This window comes from Amphibalanus amphitrite, unplaced genomic scaffold (genome assembly GCF_019059575.1).
Source record: "Amphibalanus amphitrite isolate SeventyFive unplaced genomic scaffold, NRLGWU_Aamphi_draft 000388F_arrow, whole genome shotgun sequence".
Taxonomy (NCBI): domain Eukaryota; kingdom Metazoa; phylum Arthropoda; class Thecostraca; order Balanomorpha; family Balanidae; genus Amphibalanus; species Amphibalanus amphitrite.
The window spans coordinates 527,540-553,038 of NW_024881882.1; the positions used below are offsets into that span (position 1 = coordinate 527,540).

The 25,499-nt window shown below is 47.5% G+C and overlaps 3 protein-coding genes across 12 annotated transcripts; 2 read left to right on the forward strand and 1 right to left on the reverse strand.

The window, feature by feature from the left end:
* The first annotated feature begins 459 nt into the window (after positions 1-459).
* Positions 460-3,293, forward strand: LOC122390261 (protein SpAN-like). Its single transcript, XM_043383000.1, has one exon. The coding sequence runs from the start codon at positions 895-897 to the stop codon at positions 2,908-2,910; it is 2,016 nt and encodes a 671-aa protein (XP_043238935.1). The 5' UTR covers positions 460-894; the 3' UTR covers positions 2,911-3,293.
* Positions 3,294-7,554: 4,261 nt separating this feature from the next.
* Positions 7,555-10,414, forward strand: LOC122390262 (protein SpAN-like). The gene has a single exon (XM_043383001.1). The coding sequence runs from the start codon at positions 8,117-8,119 to the stop codon at positions 10,040-10,042; it is 1,926 nt and encodes a 641-aa protein (XP_043238936.1). The 5' UTR covers positions 7,555-8,116; the 3' UTR covers positions 10,043-10,414.
* Positions 10,415-11,847: 1,433 nt separating this feature from the next.
* Positions 11,848-25,435, reverse strand: LOC122390263 (U3 small nucleolar RNA-associated protein 14 homolog A-like). Of its 10 annotated transcripts, none has more exons than XM_043383012.1 (9): positions 25,353-25,435; positions 16,564-16,813; positions 16,058-16,259; positions 15,488-15,643; positions 14,933-15,150; positions 14,385-14,586; positions 13,088-14,124; positions 12,739-12,869; positions 11,848-12,270 (listed from the first exon to the last, which is right to left on the reverse strand). In XM_043383012.1, exons 2-9 carry the CDS (start codon positions 16,716-16,718, stop codon positions 11,945-11,947), a joined length of 2,427 nt encoding a protein of 808 aa, XP_043238947.1. In that variant the 5' UTR covers positions 16,719-16,813; positions 25,353-25,435; the 3' UTR covers positions 11,848-11,944. The 10 variants fall into 10 exon arrangements, with proteins under 10 accessions (XP_043238947.1, XP_043238945.1, XP_043238942.1 ...); XM_043383010.1 differs by having other exon boundaries at positions 25,363-25,420; XM_043383007.1 differs by lacking the exon at positions 25,353-25,435 and adding an exon at positions 20,262-20,420.
* Positions 25,436-25,499: the final 64 nt, after the last annotated feature.

The window sequence follows — 25,499 nt, forward strand, 5'->3', positions numbered from 1 at the left end:
ATGCCCAGTGCCGTACCATACGGTCCGTCCAGCTGTCCCAGTGTCATATACCATACGGTCCGTCCGGCTGTCCCAGTGTCGTATACCATAGACTATCTGACCATGCCCAGTGTCGTACCATACGGCGCGTCCGACGGGCTAACCCGTGCCCACTGCCGTACCATACGGTTCGTCCGGCTGCGTGACCTTACCCAGTGCCGTACCATACGGTCCGTCCGGCTGTGTGACCATAGTCATACCCAGTCCCTTTTAAATTTAGCGCCAGCCGCCAATGCTTTTTATAGTTAACCTTGCGGTGATTGAATTTCGACTCGTCAAGAAATAAGTCACCTTTATCCCAAAAAGGTATACTTCAGAAGACATTTCCAAAGATCCCCAAACAGGGTCGTTAAGAATAAATGTGCACGAGGAAAATACATTGCTTTCGACACTATAAGAAAAACAATCGTTTTTGTGCAGAAAACATTGCCATATTTAGGACAGAAACCCCAAAAGACGTTTATTACCCTAGATACTCCATGTGGCCTTGTTTAATTAGGCTTTGGTTTGTCATTCGTATTAGCCTATAGACGCCGTTATTCATTGGGGGTTTGATCCGGCCTTGACTGCGACGGCCATAATGATTACATAGAATCAGAGACACTTAGAAGGTATAGACAGTATTTGCGTGGCATAACTGAACGACCCATGCTCTTCAGTGCAAAATATTCAAACTACTATCTAGATCATGTTATGTTACCGACAAGAATCAGCACATCATATGAAAAACCTTATTTCAGCAAGATAAAACGACCAATTCTTGAAAAGCTTATGACGAAAAGGTAGGCACATCTCAGAGGCCATGACGTTTCTAATCGACACACAATGATACCATAATTTAGCGTTGCTTACCAGATGCATGCATTGCGTAGCATTATCAAACTGTTTTATGTGTTTGCTTTCCTTTTCTCAATTTCGTCCTTCAACAAAAGTGCTGCAACTTCCACTCTTCCAAAAGAAAATTCAGACAAGGAGCAAAGAAAACGCAACGACAATGAATCGAACTATTTGGGAACAACTTCTCTGACATCAATCGAACATAACATTGAAAACTACCCGGCAACTTTCAATAATGACTACAATTTGAGGAACTGGACTAAGGAACAGTTGACTACATTGCTGGAACAGCACGGCTACTTGGTAAAGATTGGGCACGGAGGCTGGCCTCTTGGGATGATAGGCGATGTCGCTTATTATCCCGAAGAACTGCTCCCAGAGCTCGGTGCAATGCACGAGCGACGAAACCTAATGGTAACAGAAAAACTCTGGGTAAACGGTGACGCAGAAACTATAGTGCCCTTTTACTATGACACAGGATCCCAGGCAGACCATGAGGTCTTTGAAGAAGCTGTAAAAAGCTGGGCAGACCATACTTGCATTAAGTTTGTCAAAAAGGAGCCGAACAGGTGCGACGTAGATCTTGGCCATGCCGCCGTTTGTGTGGGCAATTTCGGCGGATGTTTCTCGCTGCTAGGTAAAAAGTATGGACCAGGCAGGCGCTCCTCTCAACAAATGTCGGTGCAGCCCAATGGTTGTGAAAATGTGGCCGCAGCACATGAATTTGGCCATGCACTCGGGCTGGCCCACGAACAGGCAAGAGCTGATCGAGAAAAATACGTTTACGTTATTTATGAAAACATTGAAATTAACTTACAAAAGCTTGATGACAAAAGCATCATGAGTTTGTGGTATCAAGGGGGCCAGTGCAGTGCTGAACAAATGTATGATGCCCCAAAGCCTTACGATTCAATGTCGTTAATGCAATATGGCACGTCTGATTTTGGAGGATCGGACCAGCGTCCTGTTTATCTTCAAAGAAACCCCAAGTTTCAGTACATGTTTGATTACCACAGAGCAGCAGGCTACATGCAAACGCATTATGATAATTACATCGTAAATATGGGATATAAATGCATCCCACAATGGACAAAGAACTGTGAAGCAAGTGGCAAAAGTGTACCAAAGTGTCAAAATTACGGCTACGTCGGAAAGGACTGTAAATGTTTGTGCCCAAAAGGTTATTCAGGAAGCACATGTGGAACAAAGGATGGACCCTTGTTTCCAGTCATGGACAGAGCTAAAGCAATGTTAGACGTTACCAAGCCAGGTTTGGTGGACATGGAAGGCAAGGGCATGCATATTGAGAATCACAACTACCCAAAAGAGGATTTCACAGACAATCAGTACATCACCTTGGTCATTAAAAGCGGAGAAGGGACAAGGATACATGTCGATGTCATCCACGACTACGAAGCAGTCAAACGCGAGTTCGCGCGTTCAGCTGACTATTGGATAAAAAAGGGTCTTGAGTGTCGATACGCCTTTCGTTTGTACGTGGGTAACAATGACGCCGGCAAAATTCGGGTCGAGTGCATCTCGTCTATGATGAGCAACGAGCCAAAAGAAAGCCGTCCCGTGCTGCGCTCAAACACAAGCGAGCTGGATATGGTCGGTATGGGCGGCTGGGGCCTCAGTTACGCCGGGGGCCCACCCACTACAATGAAGGCCATGGAGTTCCAGTTCATGGTATCATTTCTGGACAGACCTGAGGACAAGCTTAAAATCGAGAACAAGAATCCAGGAGAAGTGGGCGAGGCCGCGGATCCCGCCGGATCCAACGGAACCACAGAGCCAGGGGAGAGCGTGAATGAAGCAGCAAAAGCAATAGCGGAAAATATAGAGAAGAGCAAAGTTCCCATCATCGTCGGAGTGGTCGGTCTGGTCTTGCTGTTGGCTGCGGGTGGCGGAGCTACCTGGTGGTTTAAATTCCGAGAGCCTCCAGAACTGGAGAAGGTGGAGGATCCCCAGCCGCCGGAGAATCAGGAGGAGCACTCCTCCTCGGACGACGACACGAGCGACAGCTCGGACTGAGAGCACAAACGGTGGTGGTGCTGCGTGAACGAGACCGTGCCGGCACGAGCCGCTCCAGTCCGGCGCTCTTGGTAACAGAGGCAGAGGCTAGGTACTATAGCGCTGACCTATGCGCTGAAGGACTTGTGTGGAATGATAATGAGTGTGGCCAATTCGCTAGTCCTGCGAAACGCGAAAGATAGAAACGATAACGAAGCTGGCGAAGTACTGCTAATGTGAATTTTCATGAATTGCAACTAGGGATACCATATTATTCCGCGAATGAATGAAACACGAAACGAACATATACCTATCATAGGATGGGGCAAATATTGATACGAAGGTGCATTACTACTTAGTCATGGTGTAGATGTGCTTACATGCAAGTACAGTATCTGATGATTGCTGGATGTATTTCATAGAACCCTCGAACTATCGCTCTTCGCTCTTCGCTCTTCTACAGACACCCTGGCCAGTGGGAAATGGGGCTCGGCTGGTGAGAACTTCAGATACATCTTGCCCCCAAATAATGCCGAGCTTGATGTAAAAAGAGTCAGCGCTGGTAACGAGACTCAGCAACCAGTATATCCACCTTTAAGGTCTCAGCTCCACTGGTGTACTCGTACCTATTCCGAGGTCAGGTCAAAGAGTCATAGGTCAAAATCTATTCTACTTTTGAAAATCAGAGATAGCAGTTTGGTAACCTTGTACAATGTGCATTATGGATCATCTCATGGAAATTAAATCCGCGCCGGGATGGGGATCGACGCTTTTCCACACCTCCAGGGAAAAATCGTAAGGGCTTACGATTTTTCGCGAACATCTAAAGAAACGTGGGTCACGACATACCTTATATCCTTAATGCGCTTGGTGTCAAAACTTCAGATTGGTATCGTTCTAGGGCAGGTGACTAGGTCACATGAAGTGACCCGACGTCAATAAAAATTTGAGGTAATTCAATGGGAGACAATTCAGCTGCGTTATTTTAGGACGAGAGTCGTACTAAACATTATCAAACATCGTGTGCCAGGTTAATATTAAATACTGAATCGGAAAACTGCATAGTGGATACGTTACGTGACCCCACGTTACCTGAATGAGGTCATATTGGGACTTGGGTCATAAAAAGTTCACCATCAGTTTTTCCTATCATATCTTTCGACAGACATGTTAGCGCAATAAAACATCTGGGATGTATTCAGCTCGACGATACAAATCGACTTACATGCGAGTGTGACATGACCTTTTCGACCAGGTCACAACCTTAAATCAAGTCAACTTTTTATTTGACTTTTAGGTCAAAATATCGCCTATTCGACGCGACTCGACGAATGAAACACGATGCTGGTAAATACGATGTCGTAACTGTGTTTAACCAACATTTTTTTGCAGAGAAGCGTTTAGGAAAAATGTCAATGCTGATAGCTTTTGCCATCGGAGACTCAACTCTTGAACTTAAAGGTAGTGTGCCACCTTTGAAAGATTTCCCATTTTATTTTTCCTAGGATAAGAAGCTTCTGTTTTTACCTAATATCGCAAAAAAAAATCAAAAATGGGCCTGGAATAGTGCCTTTTTCGCCTAAAAGTTTTTCGGTTTTTAGATATGTATAACAACTGTAGTGGGCTCACCTGCAAACAGGCGTCGGGCAACAATCGCGAATGCGGCGCACTTGTGACAATAAGCAAAGGTCATTATAGTGTTACGACCATACGACGTACGGGAATGAGTTATCAGCTGTCTAATCGTAGACAACACAATGTCGAGCCTTAAACTGTAAGCCCGTATTGGTATTGTTTCTTTTATTTGGCTGTCGAACATTATTTATGGTTTGAAATATGATTTTATGTAAAATAATTGATATGAAAAAGCCGTCTTATAAGTCATGACCCCATTTCATCACACGCAAGTGGCAGAAATGACAATGATCAGCTGACGCATTTTTCTTGGCCGAAGTCAGAGCGCGCGGCCCGACGCACCACGCGTATTTGGAAATTCCGACCTCGACGAGCATCAGAAGCCACCTAACAGGCGTGTTCGAAACCGCAGGAGATGATGATGAACGGGTTTATCGAAACTTGATTGGATGAGCATATCGGTAATAGCGATTTCAGTGTGTGCATTTATTGTTCATAGTGGTGTGAAATGTGGTTGGGGTACGACCGACAACCCGTCGGGGCGAATTTCGCACTGGGGTACTCAAAATTTGAAGAATTTAAGACGTTTCCATGAGTTTTGAAGGTATGGATAAGTTCTAAAAATCCGGTTCTCCTTATCTGGGCCATTAACTCCATACGGTCCAAGAAAGCTGGCACACTACCTTTAAAGGGACCCTCCCACCTTCAAAAAAGTTTATGAATTGGCATGAAAGTGATGTCGCTCGGTTCAGAAAGAGCGAAAACAAAATATCTACCAAATTTCACCGAAAAATATTCACCGGTTTTCAAGATTTTAGACTTTTACTTTTGTTTACTTTTTTGGGATCTCCGCTGTTTCTAGCGACTTTATTTTAGAAGTGCGGCGTTTGCGGCAGATGTTGCGCGCAAATAGCATATACCACCGCGTGCTACAAAACGTTTTAGTCAAACATTTAAAAATCGTTAGATATTTGCGCTGACGTCACACATTCAGAGGGGTATACCTAAGCATTAGCCCCTCTGAATCAAAATGCTGCAATTTTGAAATTCAATATTTCCGATTTAAGGCATTTCTCGATGTTGTGAGTGCCGAAACCGGTAATTGTGAGCCAGGGACCCCATTTTGGCTATCTCAACTCACATCTATGTAATGTTAAGGTGGGAGGGTCCCTTTAAGTCAAATCTGAGAACACTTAACCCGCGCCGGGCCGGGGGGTTTGAACACCCCCCTTGCGGTTTTTCGCAAATATCTCAAAAACGTTCGTGCATCTTTTCCGCACATGTTGTGAAAATTTCAGACCCAGGTCACCTTAGGTCAGGTCACCAGGTCACGCCAAGTGACCTCACCTCAGAAAAAATAAGAATGCTCGTCATAGCTACACCGACTGAACGATTGCCTTGAAACTTTCAGCGATTGATTAGAGCAACACTATCTATAAAATGTATATCTCGGAATTTTGATATCGGTGACCTAAGGTCAGGTCAATTTTGCGGCCTCTCCATTATAAGTCAATGGGAGAAAATTGAAAAGCGTCTGTTTTGCACGAACGCTATTCTAGACACTCTCAAACATCGAGATGTAGGTAAAATAGACACACTGAACCAGAAAATGGCAACTGTGACCCCTCGTTATGTCCCCGAGGTCATCTCAGGTCACGAACAGAATCTAACAGTTTTTCGATGATAACTTCTGATAGAGGAGTGCTAGAGCGCTGAAAACGCCTTAGATGTGTTCGGCTCGACGTTGCGGATCGTCTGATATGCAACATGACCTTTTCCGGTCAGGTCATGACCTTGACCTGAGGTCAAATTTTAAAGTTGACCTTTCAAGGTCAAATTATAGTTCATTCGACGCGTCTCGACAAGAGGAACACGATGCTGGCAAAAGAAATGTCATAGCTCTTTTGAGTCAAAAGGTATTGCCGAAAAAACGTTTTTCGTAAAAACGGCTATTTTTGGAGTTTTTGCCCTCTGGACGCTAAAGTGTTGACCTGAGGTCAAATCTGAGAACATTACTCAGAAAGGTCTGTAAAAGGGCTATCGAATGCGCTTTTTTGCGGCGCTGTAGCTCTATCGGTTCCCGAGATAGCCGTTGGCAGTTTCCAAAATGTTGAAATAGTCAACATTTTACCTTTGGTGACCTCTGATGACCTGACCTTTGACCTGACCCAAAAAATGACCGAAGTGTTTTCGTCCTTATTTTTGACGTTCTTTCGATTGCCGCTTACCGCGTGTCGCTACGTGGCCCAAGAGCCGAGTTAGAAGGGGGGTGTTCAAACACCCCCCCGCGGCCCGGCGCGGAATCTCAGAGCACCGGCCCGGCGCGGGTTAAAATAATGAGCTATTAAAGAACTATCGAATGCTTTTCCAGGACATTCCATCTCTATTAGTTAACAAATTATGCGCCATTTTGTTTAATATTCTCAAAGCCGGGAAAATTTGACATTTGATGACCTTTGGTGACCAGATCTATGACCTGACTGAGAATAACTGAAGTACTTCAACTGAAGTATTCACATACTTTTCAAGCTTTTTGGAGCATTTCGAATGCCGCTTGCCACGTGTCGCTACGTGGCCCAAGAGCAGATTTGAAGGGGTGGATAATATGAAAAACGCCCCTCCCCTGCACCCCAATGGCCAACGTGCTACGATTCGGCCACCACCCCGGTGCGGGTCAAAATTGTTCCCATTACATGATTGCAATAGAATAACATTTTGCATCTAAATCGAGCGGGCATGATGCCACTCGTTCTCTCAGCACAGTGCCGGTGGCAGCCCAAAATGCTGCGAAGACGCACCCTGCTGCACGTGTCATAGTCATGCAGTCCTTGTTTCCCACCACTTTGAAATAGCATTGCCTACAATACATGGCTGCACTATTCATGTGTAAAAATATCACAGCCCTCTGTTTTCAGTTCGTCGGATCGGGCGTTTATGAAACTTGAGCACGGAGCGTATTCGGCACACATTATTTTTAGGGCAAAATTGAGTTTGAGCCCCACATCTAAACGAGGTTAATGGCCTACTCAGAAGCCTGAGCAAGTGAAATGGATTTGTAGAAAGACATCTACCTCTCCAATCAGGGTCGTTAAAAATAAATATGCACGAGAAAATGCCACATCATGAATTTCTAAGGCACAAATAAACGTGTTGTGCAAGGTGTTTTAGCACCTGAAGTACTAGAATCGTTATTATTATCACAATCAAGACATTTCACATTGTAGGTTCGCTTTTAAGTTGTATGAATTCGGTAAGCATGAGTACTACAGAAGCGATGACCGTATCGGCATCGAAATAATTGTACCAACATGTGATTGCGGGATGAAAACTTGATTCGGTGACAAGGCGAAATTATGTTTAATTATAGATAAAAAAATTGACAACTTCAATAGCCAAATGAAATATCAAGATCAAATTATATTCAAAACTAGGGCAAGCAAATCTCTTGAAGCACATTTAATATCAAAGAAGCTGAGCAATTGGCCAGACCAGAAAAACCTTAAACTTAGTGGCACAGTGTAGGCCATTCTTAAGCATGACGAGCCATTATAAATTGATTTAACGTTCTTGATCATATTATTAAGAGATACAGATGTTCTTCCACTATTTCTTGGTAGTTATATTGTGCAGCAAGAGTGGCATACCTTCTATTTTTGCTGCGGAAGGTCTTCAAATGCAAGCAAAAACATCCAGCTCTGATGAATCCACCAGCTTCGATACAATTTCTTCATCATCAACTGAACATGATACTGAAAACTACCCTGAAGACTTTAACGATAAATACCAATCACGAAACTGGACCAAAGAACAGCTGACTACATTGCTGGAACAACACGGCTACTTGGTAAAGATAGGACACGGAGGCTGGCCTCTTGGGATGATAGGCGATGTCGCCTATTATCCGGAAGAGCTGCTCCCCGAACTCGGTGCAATGCACGAGCGACGAAACCTACTGGTTACAGAAAAACTCTGGGTGAACGGTGACGCAGAAACTGTAGTGCCCTTTTACTATGACACAGGATCCCAGGCAGACCATCAGGTCTTCGAAGAAGCTGTAAAAAGCTGGGCAGACCATACATGCATTAAGTTTACCAAGAAGGCACCCAACAAGTGCAATGTAGACATTGGTGAAGCCGCCGTTTGTGTGGGCAATTTCGGCGGATGCTTTTCGCTGCTAGGTAAAAAGTATGGACCACGCATGCGCTCCTCCCAGCAAATGTCGGTGCAGCCCAATGGATGTGAAAATGTGGCCGCAGCACATGAATTCGGCCATGCCCTCGGGCTGGCCCACGAACAGGCAAGAGCAGACCGAGAAAAATACATTTACGTTATTTATGAAAATATTGAAATTGACTTAAACAAACTTGATGACCGAAGCATCAAGAGCTTATGGTATCAAGGAGGCCAGTGCAGTGCTGAACAAATGTACGATGCCCCGAAGCCCTACGATTCAATGTCGTTGATGCAATATGGCACGTCTGATTTTGGAGGATCGGACCAGCGTCCTGTTTATCTTCAAAGAAACCCCAAGTTTCAGTACATGTTTGATTACCACAGGGCAGCAGGCTACATACAAACGCATTATGACAATTACATCATAAATATGGGATACAAATGCATCCCACAATGGAAAAAGAGCTGTGAAGCAAGTGGCAAAAGTGTACCAAAGTGTCAAAATTACGGCTACGTCGGAAAGGACTGTAAATGTTTGTGCCCGAAAGGTTTCTCAGGAAGCACATGTGGAACAAAGGAAGGGCCATTGTTTCCAGTCATGGACAGAGCTAAGGCAATGTTAGACGTTACTAAGCCCGGATTGGTGGATATGAAAGGCAAGGGCATGCATATTGAGAATCACAACTACCCAAAAAAGTCGTTCACAGACAATCAGTACATCACCGTGGTAATTAAAAGCGGAGAAGGCACGCGGATACATGTTGAGGTCATTCACAACCATGAAGCAGTCAAACGCGAGTTCGCGCGTTCAGCTGACTATTGGATAAAAAAGGGTCTTGAGTGTCGATACGCCTTTCGTTTGTACGTGGGTAACAATGACGCCGGCAAAATTCGGGTCGAGTGCATCTCGTCTATGATGAGCAACGAGCCAAAAGAAAGCCGTCCCGTGCTGCGCTCAAACACAAGCGAGCTGGATTTGGTCGGTATGGGCGGCTGGGGCCTCTGCTACAATGGGGGTCCGCCTATCACCATGAAGGCCATGGAGTTTCAGTTCATGGTGTCATTTCTGGAGAGGCCTGAGGACAGGCTAAGTGTCAAGGCTAAATATCCGGGGAAGGTGGGAGAAACCGTGGACAAGGCAAAGAAGGCAATAGCGAAACAGCTGCAGAAGAACAAGGTCCCGATCATCGTCGGAGTGGTCGGCCTGGTCCTGCTTTTGATCGCAGCCGGTGGCGGTGCTACCTGGTGGTTCAAATTCAGAGAGCCCTCAGACGAGGACGATTCCAAACCGAAGAGCAAGAAACACGTGTCTTCCGACGACGACACAAGCGACAGCTCGGACTGAGAGGACAAACGGTGGTGCTGCTGCGTGAACCAGGCCGTGCCGGAGCGGGTCGCTTCAGACGGGCGCGCTCGGTAACAGAGGCGGAGAGTATGTTTTATGACGCTTAGCCGTAAATGCTGAGTGATTGATATGGCATGAGACGTGATGGTCCTAGACTAGCGCTTCGAACAACGAAACTCGAATGATCGAATTGAAACCAGGCTGTAACGAAGATAGCCTGATGTTGCATGGTGTAGAAAAGGGTACCTGAATACATTTATAACTGATATCTATCAGCGAAGCAGGCGTATATTGCAAGAATTAGAAATAAGACGCCTTCTACACATAACATTTTCAATGGAGGTAATACACAAGAGCGCTTTCCGAGGGAAATGCGTCTTTTTCGGTTCTTGCCTTCTGGAAGTCAGACTATTGAGCTGAGGCAGAAAGAAGCGAAAGGTTACATCGGCCACTAAATTTTGAAGGGTAATAAAATCTCCTGTGATGTTGCCCTTTTAACCCGCGCACCGACGGGGGGGGGCGGATATCCGCCCCCCCTGAGGTTTTTCGCGAATAGCGGGAAAACCGCGGCGCGTAGCGCCGCGAAATTTGGTATGACTATTCCCTCATCAATTTTACACATGGTGTGCAAGTTTGAACCTTCTACCTTTTAAGGTCAGGTCACCAGGTCACTTTGAATGACCCAACCTCAAGTCACTTTTTTGCAACTTTGTCACCGTGCCAGAGCTACAGTAGATGTCGGAGGCCTTTGAAAGTCGCAGGATGTTATAAGGTCATTAGTAGCTACAATTTGTATATCTCGGAATTTTGATATCGGTGACCTAAGGTCAGGTCAATTTCGCGACCTCCCCATTATAAGTCAATGGGGGGAAAATCAACTCCCTATTTTTACCACTAAAACGGGTCGGAATGGCCCCATATACCATACATGACTTCATATACGATCAACCTTCACTACCTTGAGGTCTGTTTTGCTGTTGGGCAGCTGTGAGGTCATGTGACGTCATCAAAGGTCACCAAAGGTTTTTGGCCAATAACTCCGTACAGGAACAAGATACAGCCGCGTGGATGGTCTCATTGTGTTCAGCTCGTCAAGACGCATCGAATGATATGCATGATGACCTCGAGGTCACGTGACCTGAGGTCAACCTTTGACCTTGACCTTTCGAGGTCAACATATATATCATTCGATGCGGATTGACGAGAGGATCACGATGATGCCCTTACTTTGTTCCTATCTTGACTAATTCGAAAGTTATTCGAGAAAAACTCTCCATATCTAGCGCCGCCATTTTGACTTTTTTGACCCCTGTGACGTCATCTTTGACCTGACCTGAAAATGACCTTAGTAAAAATTGTAGATCTTGACCGTGCGTATCCGATGCCGTTTACCGCTTGTCGCTATCTTGCTTCGTTCTCGAGATCTCAGGGGGGGGGCGGTCATCCGCCCCCCCCCCCCCGTCGGTGCGAAGTTGGCGCAGACCCCCGTCAGTGCGCGGGTTAAAGATATTTGTTCATTTACATGTCTTGGTTCACGGGTAATGATCTTATTTATAACATGTCAACCATGTTAAACTGGCATGACGTCTGATGACCTGTCGTAAAATAGGTGAAGTACTTTCTCAACAATTTCAAATGATTCTGAGTTCTGACCTTTGGAGCCTATGCCTCTCGCCGAATTCTGAGTTCTATTGCGTTGTCAAGCCTGCACAATGCACAATATAAGGTATAAGGATTCATGACGAGCCCCAAATGTCAAACTGAAACTGCCAACTGAGCACGAAAGTGCTCACGAAAGATTTACATAATTCATCAACAATTGTATTCATAATTCAGCAATACAACTCCAGCCCCAGTGACCCCCCCGGACGATACCGTCCACCCCCGTGACTGACCGGCGTCCTATTTGGGCCGGCGTCGGGCGCCCATCCGCCCGCCTCCTGACGAGCCGCGCGCCCTTCGGCCGGCCAACAGCGCCGACTCATCCATCGGCTTGATGACGGTGCCGGCGCGGATGCTGACCGCCGGCTGGGTCAGCTGCTCGTGCGCGCGCGCCGGCAGCCACGTGCGACCGATCGGCGCCCGTATGGACGCCTCAAAGGCGGCGACTGAGCCGCTGACGTAGTGCGGCAGCTCACTGGGCTGGTGCGCCCGCAGAGCTTCATTGCGCTTCTCGCTGAGGATCACGTGACCGAGGTGGTGGTCCTTGCGCTGGGGGCCCTTGGGCGCTGTGGAACGAGACGGGCGGGGGTGTCAGCAATAAGTAATATCGAGTGCCGACGGGTGCCACGGCTATATCATGGGTGCAGGGGAAAGGAGAGGCGGGACCCGCTGATATAGAGACATGTCTGCAGGCCACTGGCGAGCGGCACTCGTAAAAAGCGTCACAGTGCACCCGGTACAGTCTCAGGGATGGCAAAAACAAAACAAAACAAACAATGTGGTGATTCAAAGTAAATTGATGTCTGTGATATAGAAGTGGGGGAGAGGGTTATAGATAGCCTAGAAAAGTGCTTTAAAAATAGAGCACAGTATGCCGATGCTACCGGCACCTTTCCCATTAATAGAGACAACACAGAGCTGATAACAGTCTCGCTCACCAACAGGTAAAATGATCGTGCCAGTGATTCCAACTACATCGCAAGGCACCGTAAGACGGCAATCCTGCCATGATAGAATGCCCCACAAAAACTCACCCTTGAACAGGAGTCGGCGGCGCTTCTTGGCCGACATTTGGATGTTTTTGCCGCCCCAGTCGCCCCAGCCGGGCAGAGCCAGGTCAATGTCCTTCGGCTTGTCCGCGTCTATTGTGGACTCCTTCTCCTCCCTGGGAACAAAAGGGTAAGTTATGCCGATGGCCTGGTTATGGTAATTAGTAACTCATCCATAAATGAGAAAAAACGAAAAAGATTACAAAAAAGCGAGACTGAACGAACTGTCCACATGATAGCAGTGGCAATGTCGCCATGGTTATGTATATGGACACATTAATTAATAGCATGAAAACCGTAGCTATCGCCAGGAGAAACAACAAATCCCACAGACCTGAACTCCGCCACCACGTCATCGTCGGCGAACGCCTCCGCCATCGTCATCCGGGCGTCATCGGCGTCATCCAGGGCGTCATCGCCACCTGCGTCATCGCCGCCGGGGCGCAGCGAGCGCAGACGGCGCGTCTCCACCGCCATAAATTTGGCCGGGTCCAGCTCCGGCGCCGAGCGGGCGGGCGCGCCGGGACCGGAGCCGGGGCCGGGAGCGGGGTCAGCCTCAGTCTCCGCCACCAGCTCCTCCGCTGACGGCTGAGGAGCTGCCTTGTCCCCCACCAGACCCTCAAGCTCCTCCATGGTGGCCCGTCGCTCCGCAGAGACGTCCATCTTTTCCGCCTCGTCACCGGACGGAGGCTCGTCTTCATCTGAGCCGGACTTCTTCGCCTTCTTAGCTGCTCCCTTCTTCTTCTGCTTCTTTTGTTTCTTGGCGGAGGGTTCGTCGCCGTCTTTCGAGAGTTTCGCTGCTTTCTTGGTCTTTTTGGTTATTACCTTTTCATACGTGTCAAAAATACCATCAATATCTTGGGCTTTCTTCGCACCCTTCTTCAGCTTTTTCGTCTTTTTCTTTCCCTCAGTCTGGGCATCCGCTTTCCTTTTCAGCGCCTTCCCCTTTTTCCCCGCCGGCCGCGGCGGCTCCTCGCTCTCGAGCGGCTCCGGGTCGGCGTCACTGTCCGGCTCGGCGGCAATATCAGCGGCAGTGACGCGCGGCGCCGGCCTGTCCTCGTCCTCACTCTCCTCCCTGTCCTCCTGAGCGTCCTCCTCCCGCCGCTCTGCCTCCCGCAGGCGCCGTTTGGCCGCCTCCTGTTCCGTCCAGAACTTATCATACCGTCCGTACGTGTCAGCGACGGAGTCGGCCGCAGAATCGGCCGCCATCCACGGATTACTGGGGTCGGTGGGGGCGACGGCTGCCGACGCCACCGGTCCCTCCTCACCCTCTTCTTCCTCTTCGTCCGAGGAACCGTCCTCTGCCGACTGGGCCGTCTTCTGAGTCTTCTCGCGGCCGATACGGAGGTTTTCCGCCAGCGCCTCTCGAGCCTGCGGAACACATTTTTAACCGGTAAAGGTGCAGCCCGAGGTTCCATAGCACATTATTTCACCATTTAATTTCAGCATCTATTATTCCTTTTATCCAACGACCAATAAAGAATACTGAAAGGGAGACCATAAAACAATTTGGCCTACAGCGTTTGAGCTCGACTGAAATAGATGGTCCATCCGGCAAGTAACAAGACAACAAAGACAGGCGAAGCCGACAACCCCTCGTTGCCACATCCTTCTCCACCCGTCTCCCTTACCGCCGGGTCGTATTTGCGTTTGATGGCCTGCAGCCGTGCCCATTTTCCGGTGTTCTTGTGCCGCTGAGACATGCGCTCCTCCACGCGCTGTTTCTCCATCTCACGCAGTTTGGCCAGCGCCGCTTCCGGGTCGCAGATTTTGAGCTGCTCGAACTCCTTGAGGTGCTGCTTCAGTCGCTCCTTTTTCAGCACACGCCGGTACCTGGACGGCGGGCGGGGTGGGGAGTTCTTATGTGAGAAATAGAGGACCGCCGGAAATAAGCTGATCCAAAAGGAGCAGATGGTGGTATAACTATACAGGTAGGTATAAAAAGGGTAGCAGCAAACAAAAAGGAGAGCCCCCACTTTTTAACCAGAACGAACACTGATGCGAACGGCTTCTAACAGCTCTGATGCCTATCGCACTTGTTCAACACAAGTTATGCTACTGAGTGAACTAGAATAAACGCAATGGGTCACGTAAACGTTGAACGTTCACGTGCAACGCCTGACAAATTGCAAATGACGTTCTACTAGCGCCACATACGGCACTGTCCCACGCCACTCACTTTCTGCTTTTGATTTTGTTCTGTCGGCGGTGTTTGGCCTCCTGGTAGGTGAGCAGGGCGCGGTGCTTGGCCAGCTGTTTGCGCCTCTCCAGAGCCTCGTCCAGCGACATGGCGGCCAGCGCCTGCCGCTCAGCCTCCGAGAGAATCTGTCCGGCGGGCACCACGGCCGTGCTGCCGCCCAGCAGCGCCGCTATTTCCTGCTCCAGAGGTGTCTGAGGCTGGAAAACGGACACGGCGCGAGTCAGAGACGCTCAAAGAGACAGGAGATCAGACACAGACAACTGGCGCCCGCACAGACACGGTCGGGATTGATCAAATTCTACCTAATAGTCTACCTTATATCAGGGACAGAGATGCAGAAAATGAGGCTATGACGCCCACCAGATTCGAGGTTCGAGATCAACAGACATGCATAGACCCAATAACACAAATTAGAGACGAGCACAGACTTGGGGACGCGGAAGAAATGCCGGGCACAGCTAGACTGGCACACAGACATCACACAGAGACAGACGCTTCTTGAGTCCGTCCTCTGCTACCGACCACGTCACTCACCACGAAGGCGGCTGTGCGCTCCGCGGACGTTTCCAGTCCGATGTCGGGCTTCTCCAGCGGGAAGCTGAGGTGCTCGGCGCCGCGCCGCTGTTTCACCACGTTCTCCCATCGGGTCACCTCCTTGGTCGTCTTCTCGTAGCCGGCCTTACGCTGGACCTGGGGAAGGACAGGGAGCGCAGCTGTCACAGCACAGTAGCATAGCGGAAGCACGGGTAACGTGGGCTACAACAAACAGTATCAGCAGTCAACGAAACAACTGGTAGGTTGTCCAACTGAGGAATTCCTCACGAAAACAGCCGTTCGGGCATCGCGGAACGCGAGAAATCCCGCGAAATGGGCGTGCCCAAACGGGCGTTTTCGTGAGAAATTCCTCGGGGTAGAAATTGCACGCGAAAAACGGCACGTCCGAACGCATGGTAAATATCGCTTAGTTTATTGGCGATATTTTCATCGCCAATTAGGGATAAAATTATAAAAAATAAATTTTGAGAAAATCGAGAAAACTTGGTTGTTCTCAGGTAGCCACGGATGCCCAGAACCCAGTTCCTCTTTTCTACACCATCCACTTACTTTGAGCGCCTGCGGTTTCTCGAGCGGCGCCGGCAGCTTGCGCTGGTGTTTGGCGCGGTTCACCTCGCGCCGGAGGCCGGCGTGACGCGCCTGGTCGCCCAGACTGGTCAGCAGGTCGTGCACGTTCACACCGGCGTCCTCTGCGGCCGCCATGTGGAACTCGGATATCTCGGGAGCAGCCTCCGAGCGCTGTACGATCGACCTGCGGGGCACGGCATCACCGCTGTCAGATACGGGAATATTGGCAAAGCAGTTGAGCAGCAAGATACCTAGTTCACACTCATCTTATCTTTTATAACAATCTAGAGTTAAAAAAGGCATTATGGGCAATGGGCATTCATGCACAAACAGATACATCAAAGGTACCTATGCAAACGCATCTCATAACTTTACATCAAACATCTCAAATAGGTGACAAGGAGCATAACAAGAACAACAACACATAATTTTGCTAGTTATTCGGTCGACAAAAGCCATTTTCTTCGTGCCCATATAGTGTGCCCTACCTGCCGGCGCGTTTCGAGTCGAGTCGGTTGATATTCTGCAGAAGGCGGTCATGTGAGGCGGCCGGGGCCTGGTCGACCTCCTCATCCCCAGAGGCGTCATCGAACATGACGCCGCCGACGGCATCCGTCTCATCCAGCTCCAGTCCTCCGTCCATGGCTGATAGACTCTCTTGAATAAGTAGTGACTTCACGGCGCCTCTAAAAAAGGCAACCTTGAACCTACTGAAGCTCTGACACGGACGTGACAAAGCTGCAAAAAGGTGATTTGAGGTCGGGTCATTCAAAGTGATCTGGTGACTTGACCCTGAAAGGTAGGAGCTTCTAACTTGCACACCATGTGTAAAATTGATGGATGAATAGTCAAGCCTAATTGTCTGCTATTTATGAAAAACCTCAGGGGGGGGGGGGATATCCCACCCATTTGAGCACGAGTTTACCCGCCCCCGCTGGGACTCCTGGAGGCTGGATTTCCACGCCCTGCAAGGGGGTGTTTGAACACCCCCTTCTAAACCGGCTCCTGGGACAAGTAGTGACACTCCGTAGGCTGCATTGGAAAGTGCATCAAAAATAATAAAGAATTTACTTCCATCACTCGTCAGTCAAGTCAAAGGTCAGGTCACCAGAGGTCATCAAAGGTAAAGTTTTGCCAGTTTCCAGGTCAAGCTTGGACATTTTTAGCTGGTGTATACCTCAGGGCTCAGGAATGGATAGTGAGATGACCTCTGGGGCATAAACAGGGGTCACGGATACCATTTCCATGCTCAGTGTGTCTTAGTTACTTGTAATTCAGTGCTTCAGAGTGTTCATAATGACTTTTGTCCAAAAAAGGCGCCTTTCTATTTTCTCCCATTGACTTGTAATTGGGAGGTCGCAAAATTGACCTGACCTTAGGTCATAGATATAATCAGGGGTGTCGATTTTTCAAAATGGTTGGGGGTGCTCAACCCCTGCACCGGGTGAAAGATTGCAGCTTTGCCATGGGGCATAACCGTACAAGGCATGGTTGGGTAGCACCATAAGGTGCTGATAATCCCGGGATTTCCACTAATATTTCCCAAAGGTTGAACGTTCTTCAAAATAATTCTGCTCGTCCTAGTACTTGGCTACCTCATTACATAAACATCTTTCCGAAAAAACGCGTACATTTGCCGGCAGCTCGGCAGCAGCCCCGGCACCTCTGTAATAAGGTGACAAACCGGTGACCGCGATTAGCACCGGTGCAGCAGCCCCTGCGGTCCACAGGGGCGGACATTGCGCGGGAGGCAACGGTATAGCTACGAGGCTCTGGCGTTAATCAGACGATCACAATAATCGTTGAAAAAAATGACAGGTGATCGCATTTCGATATTTATGGGTTTACGATTTTCCTCAGTGGCGTAGCCAGGTGGGCCCGTGAGGCACATGCCCCCCCCCCCCATCAGGTGCAGGGGCCCATCGAGTTATTCGGGCCTGAGGGGCCCTGCGGCGCCAATTGGCCGGTGAGGTTCCACGTGTGCTATATTTGGACTCAGAAGGGCCCCACAGGGCTCGTAAGAACACCTCATGGGCCCACAAGTACCAACATTAAGTTCTCCATAAGGGCCCCAAGCCAGCCTCTGAGGGCCACTTGCCGGCCTCTGGGGTCTTAACCGGCCTATAGGGGGCCAGCTCTAGGAGCTGCACACCCGCCTGTAACGGCCCCACACCATTTCTCTGAGGGCCCCTAAAACGGCCCCTATAACGGCGACTGTGAGGGCCCTCACCGGCGCCCCTGAGCGCCACACCGGCGTCTCTGAGGGCCCCACACCCCTAACTCTAAGGCCCTACACCAATGCCTTTAAAAACCCTACATGGGCGGTTCTGAGGGCTCTTGTCAGTTACCAGCGACCCTGACGGCCCCACACAGGTGACTCGGAGGGTCCCAGCGGCGTCTGAGCGCACCATGCCAGTCTCTGAGAACCCCACACCTCAAAAGGCTCCTGAAGGCACCGGTGACATCTTGATATCTTCTTCTCGGCCTATGAAGGGTCCGTTCCGTAACAGCAGCTCTGAGGGCCCCACGCGCCTGTGATGGCCCTAAACCACGTGTACGACGGACCCACACCAGTGTCTTTGCAACTTAACGTCTTTTTTTGCCCTTCTTCTTAACCCTCGCCCGTAAACGGTGTTTTGCCACCTTCGCCCATGGAGGGGGGGGGTTGGTGCGACCCCCCCCTGGCGTTTGAAAACGAAGCGTCGTAGAGCTTAGCGCAAAACACCAACGGATTGCTCTCAACGAGACCTCGCGATTGGTGGTATATTTTTTGGTCCTAGGTCAACATTTGACCTACTTATGACCGGTCAAAGGTCAAATTTTCGAAAAAAAATCTAACTTTTTCAGAGTTCCGCGCCGATTGCGGCAAAACGGTAAGAGATATCGACTTGAAACCTTCACTATCGTGATCCTTGATCAATTCTCTATCGTTTGGTGTATATTTCGATGTCATAACTAAAATGATGCGTTGGGAGCATCGGAAGTCTGCAAGGTCATTTGTGCATTGGGTCACGTCAGGCGTGTGACGTCACTGACCTGACCCAGACCCTGACCCAAAATAAACAACAAGAAACAACCGACGATGCCTGAAATGGATAGCAAATTCGAATTCAGGGCATCAAAATACCCCGAAAAGGCATACAAGTGCAAGAAGTCATTAGAGGTCAACCGAGGTCACTGACCTTACCTTGCCCTTTAGTGACCTTCAAAATGTCAACGGACATTGTGTCAATGTCAAATCAGCCAGTTGTGATTCTAAAACAATCCATCAGTGCGTCAGGTCAGTCGGCATTTATACCAATGTGAAACAATCTCCAATTTAGCGTAAATCTGGCCGGAGGTTGTTCCCTTTATGACGTGATAACTCCGTGACCCGACATGACCTTGACAAAAAATTCTTACCAAAAGTTGCGCAAAGGATGCCCCAAAGGGTACTGAAAATTTGAGCAGGCTATCTGAAACGGTTCGGCGTGTAGCTAAGAAAAACCTCAGGGGGGGTTGCACCCCCCCCCCCCACATGGGCGAGGGTTAAAACTAACTTTTCTTTTCTTTACATCTTTATTTCATGCCTTGTAAATTGCGTAATTGTTTCATTTTTAGAAGTGAAAGACTGCAGAACAATTATTTTCCTCAAGCAGAGTTAGTGGGAGTTATTGAGGGACAAAATCATTGGGGGGTGCCCGGAAAACCATTGGGGGTGCCATTTTTGAGCATCGGGGGTGCTGCAGCACCCCCAAAGGTATACAAATCGACACCCATGGATATAATCAAAATTACTTCCAGTATACCTACTTTGCTGGATTGCTTAGTGTCTCCGTGGCTTAGGGAGAATATCTATCGCTTTCAAGCAGGCAGAAACTCAATATAATATTTGCAATAAAGCATAAAGTCAATAATTCACCAAATACACAACACGCGCGCACCCCTTTCGCACGCTTCGGGCTCTGGGCCCTGTTTCACCGGTGATAGCAGCACGCTGCTCTCACGTTTCGCGAGCTGACGTCATGTCATGACAGTTGGGCAAACTACGGGGAGGTAATCAAGAACTTGATTAATCAAGTTCATGATTATTTTATGCCCATATTTGGTCATGTTTGCAGCCCGTCACGAAAACGGCCGAATCTCGATTCAGGGTCTACGGAGATGCACGAAAATTTTAAGACCGATAGAGAAGAAGTCACTCTACAAGTGTAATCTTTGAATGATTCAAGTTGAAAATCGTGAGGCGGTAGATTGCAACCAAAACGTAATCAACAACTTGATTACGAGGCGTCGTCCCGGGAGTCCGATGATCAACTTCTTGATTACGCAGCCAGCTGGCTAATCATGATCTTGATTTCGCATTCAGCTGGCTAATCACGATTTTGATCGCGCTGATCGTGCTACTGGCGACCGTTGAACAATGCAGCTAATTAAAAGATGCAATGGTAATGGTGTATATAATAGACAAAATCAATCAGTTTTGGTGGGATGGAATTTATGTTGCAGTTAATGTTTCTCATGAATGACTTGACCGAGCCTGTTCAAATTTTGTGTGTGGCTGGAAGCGGATTAGCTATAAGCTTTGGACGAATCGGGGATAGGATATATTTGCACACGCGCACCTTATTTCTGTATCTCCGGAACGGCGTCACCGATTGTTTTTCAATTTTGGTGGGTGGCTAGAGACTCAATAGCTGTAAGCTTTAGACGAGTTAGGGATGTGGCACACACATGTGAACTTGTGCACGAGCACACCTCTTCTCGCGCTTGCTCGCTCACATTGCCGAACACGGAGCTGAAAAAAGACCACCCCGAGCAAGAACACCGCTGTCCGCGATAAGCGGCCTGACCATAAGTCAGCTCAAATGATAATCTGCATACGACCGTCGACCACATATATTGGACGAATAGCGTCACAACCCAGAGCCCGTGTAACCAAGCACAGATCAAAGATATATTTCAAGAAATGTGTATTTATAGTCCTGCCAGTGGAAGGCTCAAAGAATTGGCAAACGCTTCCGACACCCCGCAGCGGCATGCTCTAGGGGGATCTCACTCCACTTGCTTCACGGTCGCAATGGCCGCCGCTGATGGCGGCACATCGGCCTTCACCCCACCAAACACTTTGGTTCTCAGAAACCAATTCAGATTGACCATGTCTTTAGGAGTTTTGATGTTAAAAATCCAAAAGGTGGCCTGCCACAGCAGGAATGCTTGGTCTGGTGGCGCCGATACCACCTCCTGGGCCTCGACGAATACCGCGTCTTCCCCGCCCAGCTCTCCATTCACGATTATGGGATGGAAAGTTTTGCGGGCCTCCGTTGGCTTCCGTCGTCTCTTGGAGAATGCGATGCAGGTTCTCCAGCTCATCCCCTGCAAAATGTTCATAACCAAATTATAGGTACACTTAACATTGCGTGGGAGAAAATGGAGGAGAAAGAATAGGAGAGAAGGAGGGAAAGAGTAAAGGGGAGAGAGAGAGAGAGAGAGAGAGGGAGAGAGGGAGAGAGGGAGGGAGGGAGAGAGGGAGGGAGGGAGGGGAGGGGAGGGGAGAGAGGAGAGGAGACACGAGGAGAGGAGACACGAGGAGAGGAGAGGGGAGGGAGTGAGGAAGGAAGCAAGGAAAGATGGAAGGAAGAAATGATGGAGGAGAGGTAGGCGGATGTAACAAGGCAAACAAGACAAGACATGGACCTGATGAGTTGGCACAGGGCACTGATAGGTACTACATTTTGGCACATGATGTGAAAATAATGTACAATGCCTCAGACTCAGCAGTTTGGAAAATGTAGGTACAAATTACACATGCATTAGTGAAGAAGTTTCTGCATTTAGATTAGAATAAATTGTTTTGAAAACATTAGACAATGCCTGTATCTTGAAAAAGGATTAGATTGGGCTGTGTCAGGACAAAACTGGGGATGAGTCATGTGAGCTCGCAAAGTTCTCAAGTTGTGCCAGGCAACTTTATGAGATTACACTAAAGGAGCTCCAGCGAATTATTTTCAGCATGCCCAGCTTGAGTGTGCAAAATGTACACTGGACTGGACCACTGTAGTGTCTGAACGTGATGCACAAAACTGAACGTGACACACCAGCGACAAAACAAAACACTACAACCATCTATTGCAAAAACAATTCATACATACCTGCAGCTGTGTGTCCCTGCATCCTGGCCTGCTGTCTTGCATGAGCGATGCACATAATACAAATGTAGCTGTACTTAGTCCGCTTAATTCCTAAGAAATTCATCATATCATTTTTTGATTGAGCGTTCCTCAACGTGAGACCATAGGTACCATTATCACGAGCTTCCTGAACAATACTGTGGTGACGGCGACGCCCACTGCTACAGCGAGGAGGTGGTGCTTTGATGAGCTGTGGAAAAACAGACACATTTGCAGTCACCACTTCTATTATTGTTCTATGAATCCATGACAAAGCCACTTAGAATGCAAGTATGAATAACCTAGCATAAGCCCAAATTTAACTTTTCATTAAAAACTAGAAGATATATCCTATTGGTCCCTGCTTGCACAGACAATTGACTGAATAAATGATATGGCCACACTGCAAACTTTCGCACAACCTGCCAGGCCATAACATTTCTAGCTACTGTGGGCAGTTAAATGTGCCTCTCTAATCAACAATTGCCCCAAACAACAAAATAGGCCTATTATTTACTTTAAAATAAACTATAACCCTGTAAATAGCAATACATTTCGTAAATAATTAATATATTATACCGCGGAAAGCATGCGCCATGATAGCCTACAAAATCATCATAAATTCTATCGCGATATTTCAACATTTATACCGACGCACATGAAGGTTGAGGCTATTCAAATTTACAAACATGATCTAAATTATTTAAAAAATGCTAATTTTACCTATAAGAACCAATTACCAATAATTCGGCGCCAATTTCCGGCCTCACCCACACACCGACAACACGACAAATGGCGGCGTGCTACTAGGCGACGGTGCCTTTTCGAAGAAATCTTTATTACGACCAATTTAAGACGTGTGTAAAATGAATGTTCAATGATTTATTTTTAAATTAGAAACGTAAAAATGTGGATAAAAGAATAATATCCGCCTAAAAAGGGCTTTAAAAAATATCACTTTTCTGAAAAAGTTAGGCTAGCAGTTTATCTTTCGCCATATGAGCTAAAGTACATATCCCACTGCTACCGGTCCATATCATTTCGGGAGAATAGAATATTGCGTTTCACCTGGTAAAAAATCGTGTCGATATGGACATTATAACAATCGAAACGAAACACTTGAATAGTTCGGTGCACGAAAAGTAATCAAAATCTTGATTACAACTCCTTATATGGTCATGCCACGCCCCATTTTCATGACGTCATAATCATGAACTTGATTAATCAAGTTCGTGATTACCTTCCCGTAGTTTGCCCAACTGATGACGCCATACTGCTGACGTTATGGGCAGTTCCGGCGCACGATGGCCGCGACCTTGGCTGCGGCATTAAGTGACGTATGAGACTAATAGTAAGAGTTTACGCAGTCATTATAGTACATTTATTTTTATTATATATTTTTTTAAATATGATGTATCTAAAAGGAGTTGGGTTTAAGGAAAATTTGGACGTAAACTTCTAACATTTAGTTGATGACGTAAAACAATATTGCGGCAATCGTGCGCCAGAATTGCCCCTTACGTCAGCAGTATGACGTCATCACATTACGTCAGCTCGCGCAATTTGATAGTAGCTTGCTGCTATCACCGGTGAAACAGGGCCCTGAGCGCTGTTCGGCAGCCGGCTATTTTGTGTGCAGGGTATGACGTATTTCGCGAGCCGACGTCACAGGCGGTGACGTCGGCTCGCGCGCGAGCCGGGCCCTGTTTCACCGGTGATAGCAGCAAGCTGCTATTACGTTTCGCGAGCTGACGTCATGCTGTGACGCCATACTGTTGACGTAATGGATAGTTCCGGATATTCCATTTCTCGTTCCGAAAAGAGTGCCTTGTAGAGGAATGCGTGCCTTGCACAGGAATGCAGCCACGTCATCGTCAGCCAATCAGCGTGCTGCTTACAGCCAATGCAGTATGCGTAGGTTTGAGCTACGCAATATGATTGGTCAATGCGTAATAAGCTTCCGCGTCAAGCATTATTTTACATAGAATATAGTTCGTCCTATATTAAAATATAGAAAATAATTGTTTTTACAAAAAGGTTTTATTTTATTTCATGATTATTTTGAGCATAAAAAATCATAAATCAATAGCAAAATACTGATTTCAGGAAAGTGGACTGTTTCCTTTAAGTGACGTATGAGCCTAAAAGTAAGAGTTTACGCAGTCATGATAATATATATATTTTGATATATATTTTTTCAATATGATGTATTTAAAAGAAGTTGGGTTTAGGAAAAATTTGGACATTAACTTCGAACATTTAGCTGATGACGTGAAACAATATTGCGGCAATCGTGCGCCAGAATTGCCCCTTACGTCAGCAGTATGACGTCATCACATTACGTCAGCTCGCGCAATTTGATAGTAGCTTGCTGCTATCACCGGTGAAACAGGGCCCGGCCCCTGTTTCACCGGTGATAGCAGCAAGCTGCTATCACGTTTCGCGAGCTGACGTCATGTCGTGACGCCATACTGTTGTCGTAATGGGTAGTTCCGGCGCACGATTGCCGCGACCTTGGCGGCGGCATTAAGTGACGTATGAGCCTAAAAGTAAGAGTTTACGCAGTCATGATAGTATATATATTTTTGATATATATTTTTTCAATATGATGTATTTAAAAAAAGTTGGGTTTAGGAAAAATTTGGACATTAACTTCGAACATTTAGCTGATGACGTAAAACAATATTGCGGCAATCGTGCGCCAGAATTGCCCCCTACGTCAGCAGTATGACGTCATCACATTACGTCAGCTCGCGCAATTTGATAGCAGCGTGCTGCTATCACCGGTGAAACAGGGCCCCGAGCGCCAACGACAAACTAACGGGAACCATCGGACACCCTCGGGGCATAAACCGCGGAGTAGCATATTGGGCGAGTCTTATAAGGGAAATTTATATATTTTCGTTTTTCAAATGATAATCAGGGTGTCTCTTACCTTTTTACATATCATTTAGGCTTACAAAATACTTCAGTTGACAAATATCTGCAATTTATTCAAGCGAAGGTATTTTCAGTAAATATCAATGGTATAGACCGAAATCTTTTGAATAAAAACTCCAACCAACAGAAATAAAAATAACTTAATTAATTCCAACCATTTCCTCCAAATAAACAACATAAAAACTCACTTTAACACACATCATTCATAATAAAGCATATATGCTTTATACTAAGCCCTGATCGGCGGCCGGCTAGTACTCTTGCCCGCGCTCACATACGTGCACGTTACCCCGGCAACGGGCTATTGACCAATGAGAAGCGAGAAAAGTGTTACG

Coding starts and splice junctions, on each gene's coding strand:
- LOC122390261 (XM_043383000.1), top strand. CDS start 895: ATGCATGCATTGCGTAGCATTATCAAACTGTTTTATGTGTTTGCTTTC.
- LOC122390263 (XM_043383012.1), bottom strand. CDS start 16,718: ATGGACGGAGGACTGGAGCTGGATGAGACGGATGCCGTCGGCGGCGTC. Junction 15,151..15,487: donor AGCGCACAGCCGCCTTCGTG/GTGAGTGACGTG, acceptor TCCGTTTTCCAG/CCTCAGACACCTCTGGAGCA. Junction 14,587..14,932: donor AACAAAATCAAAAGCAGAAA/GTGAGTGGCGTG, acceptor CCCGCCGTCCAG/GTACCGGCGTGTGCTGAAAA.
- LOC122390262 (XM_043383001.1), top strand. CDS start 8,117: ATGTTCTTCCACTATTTCTTGGTAGTTATATTGTGCAGCAAGAGTGGC.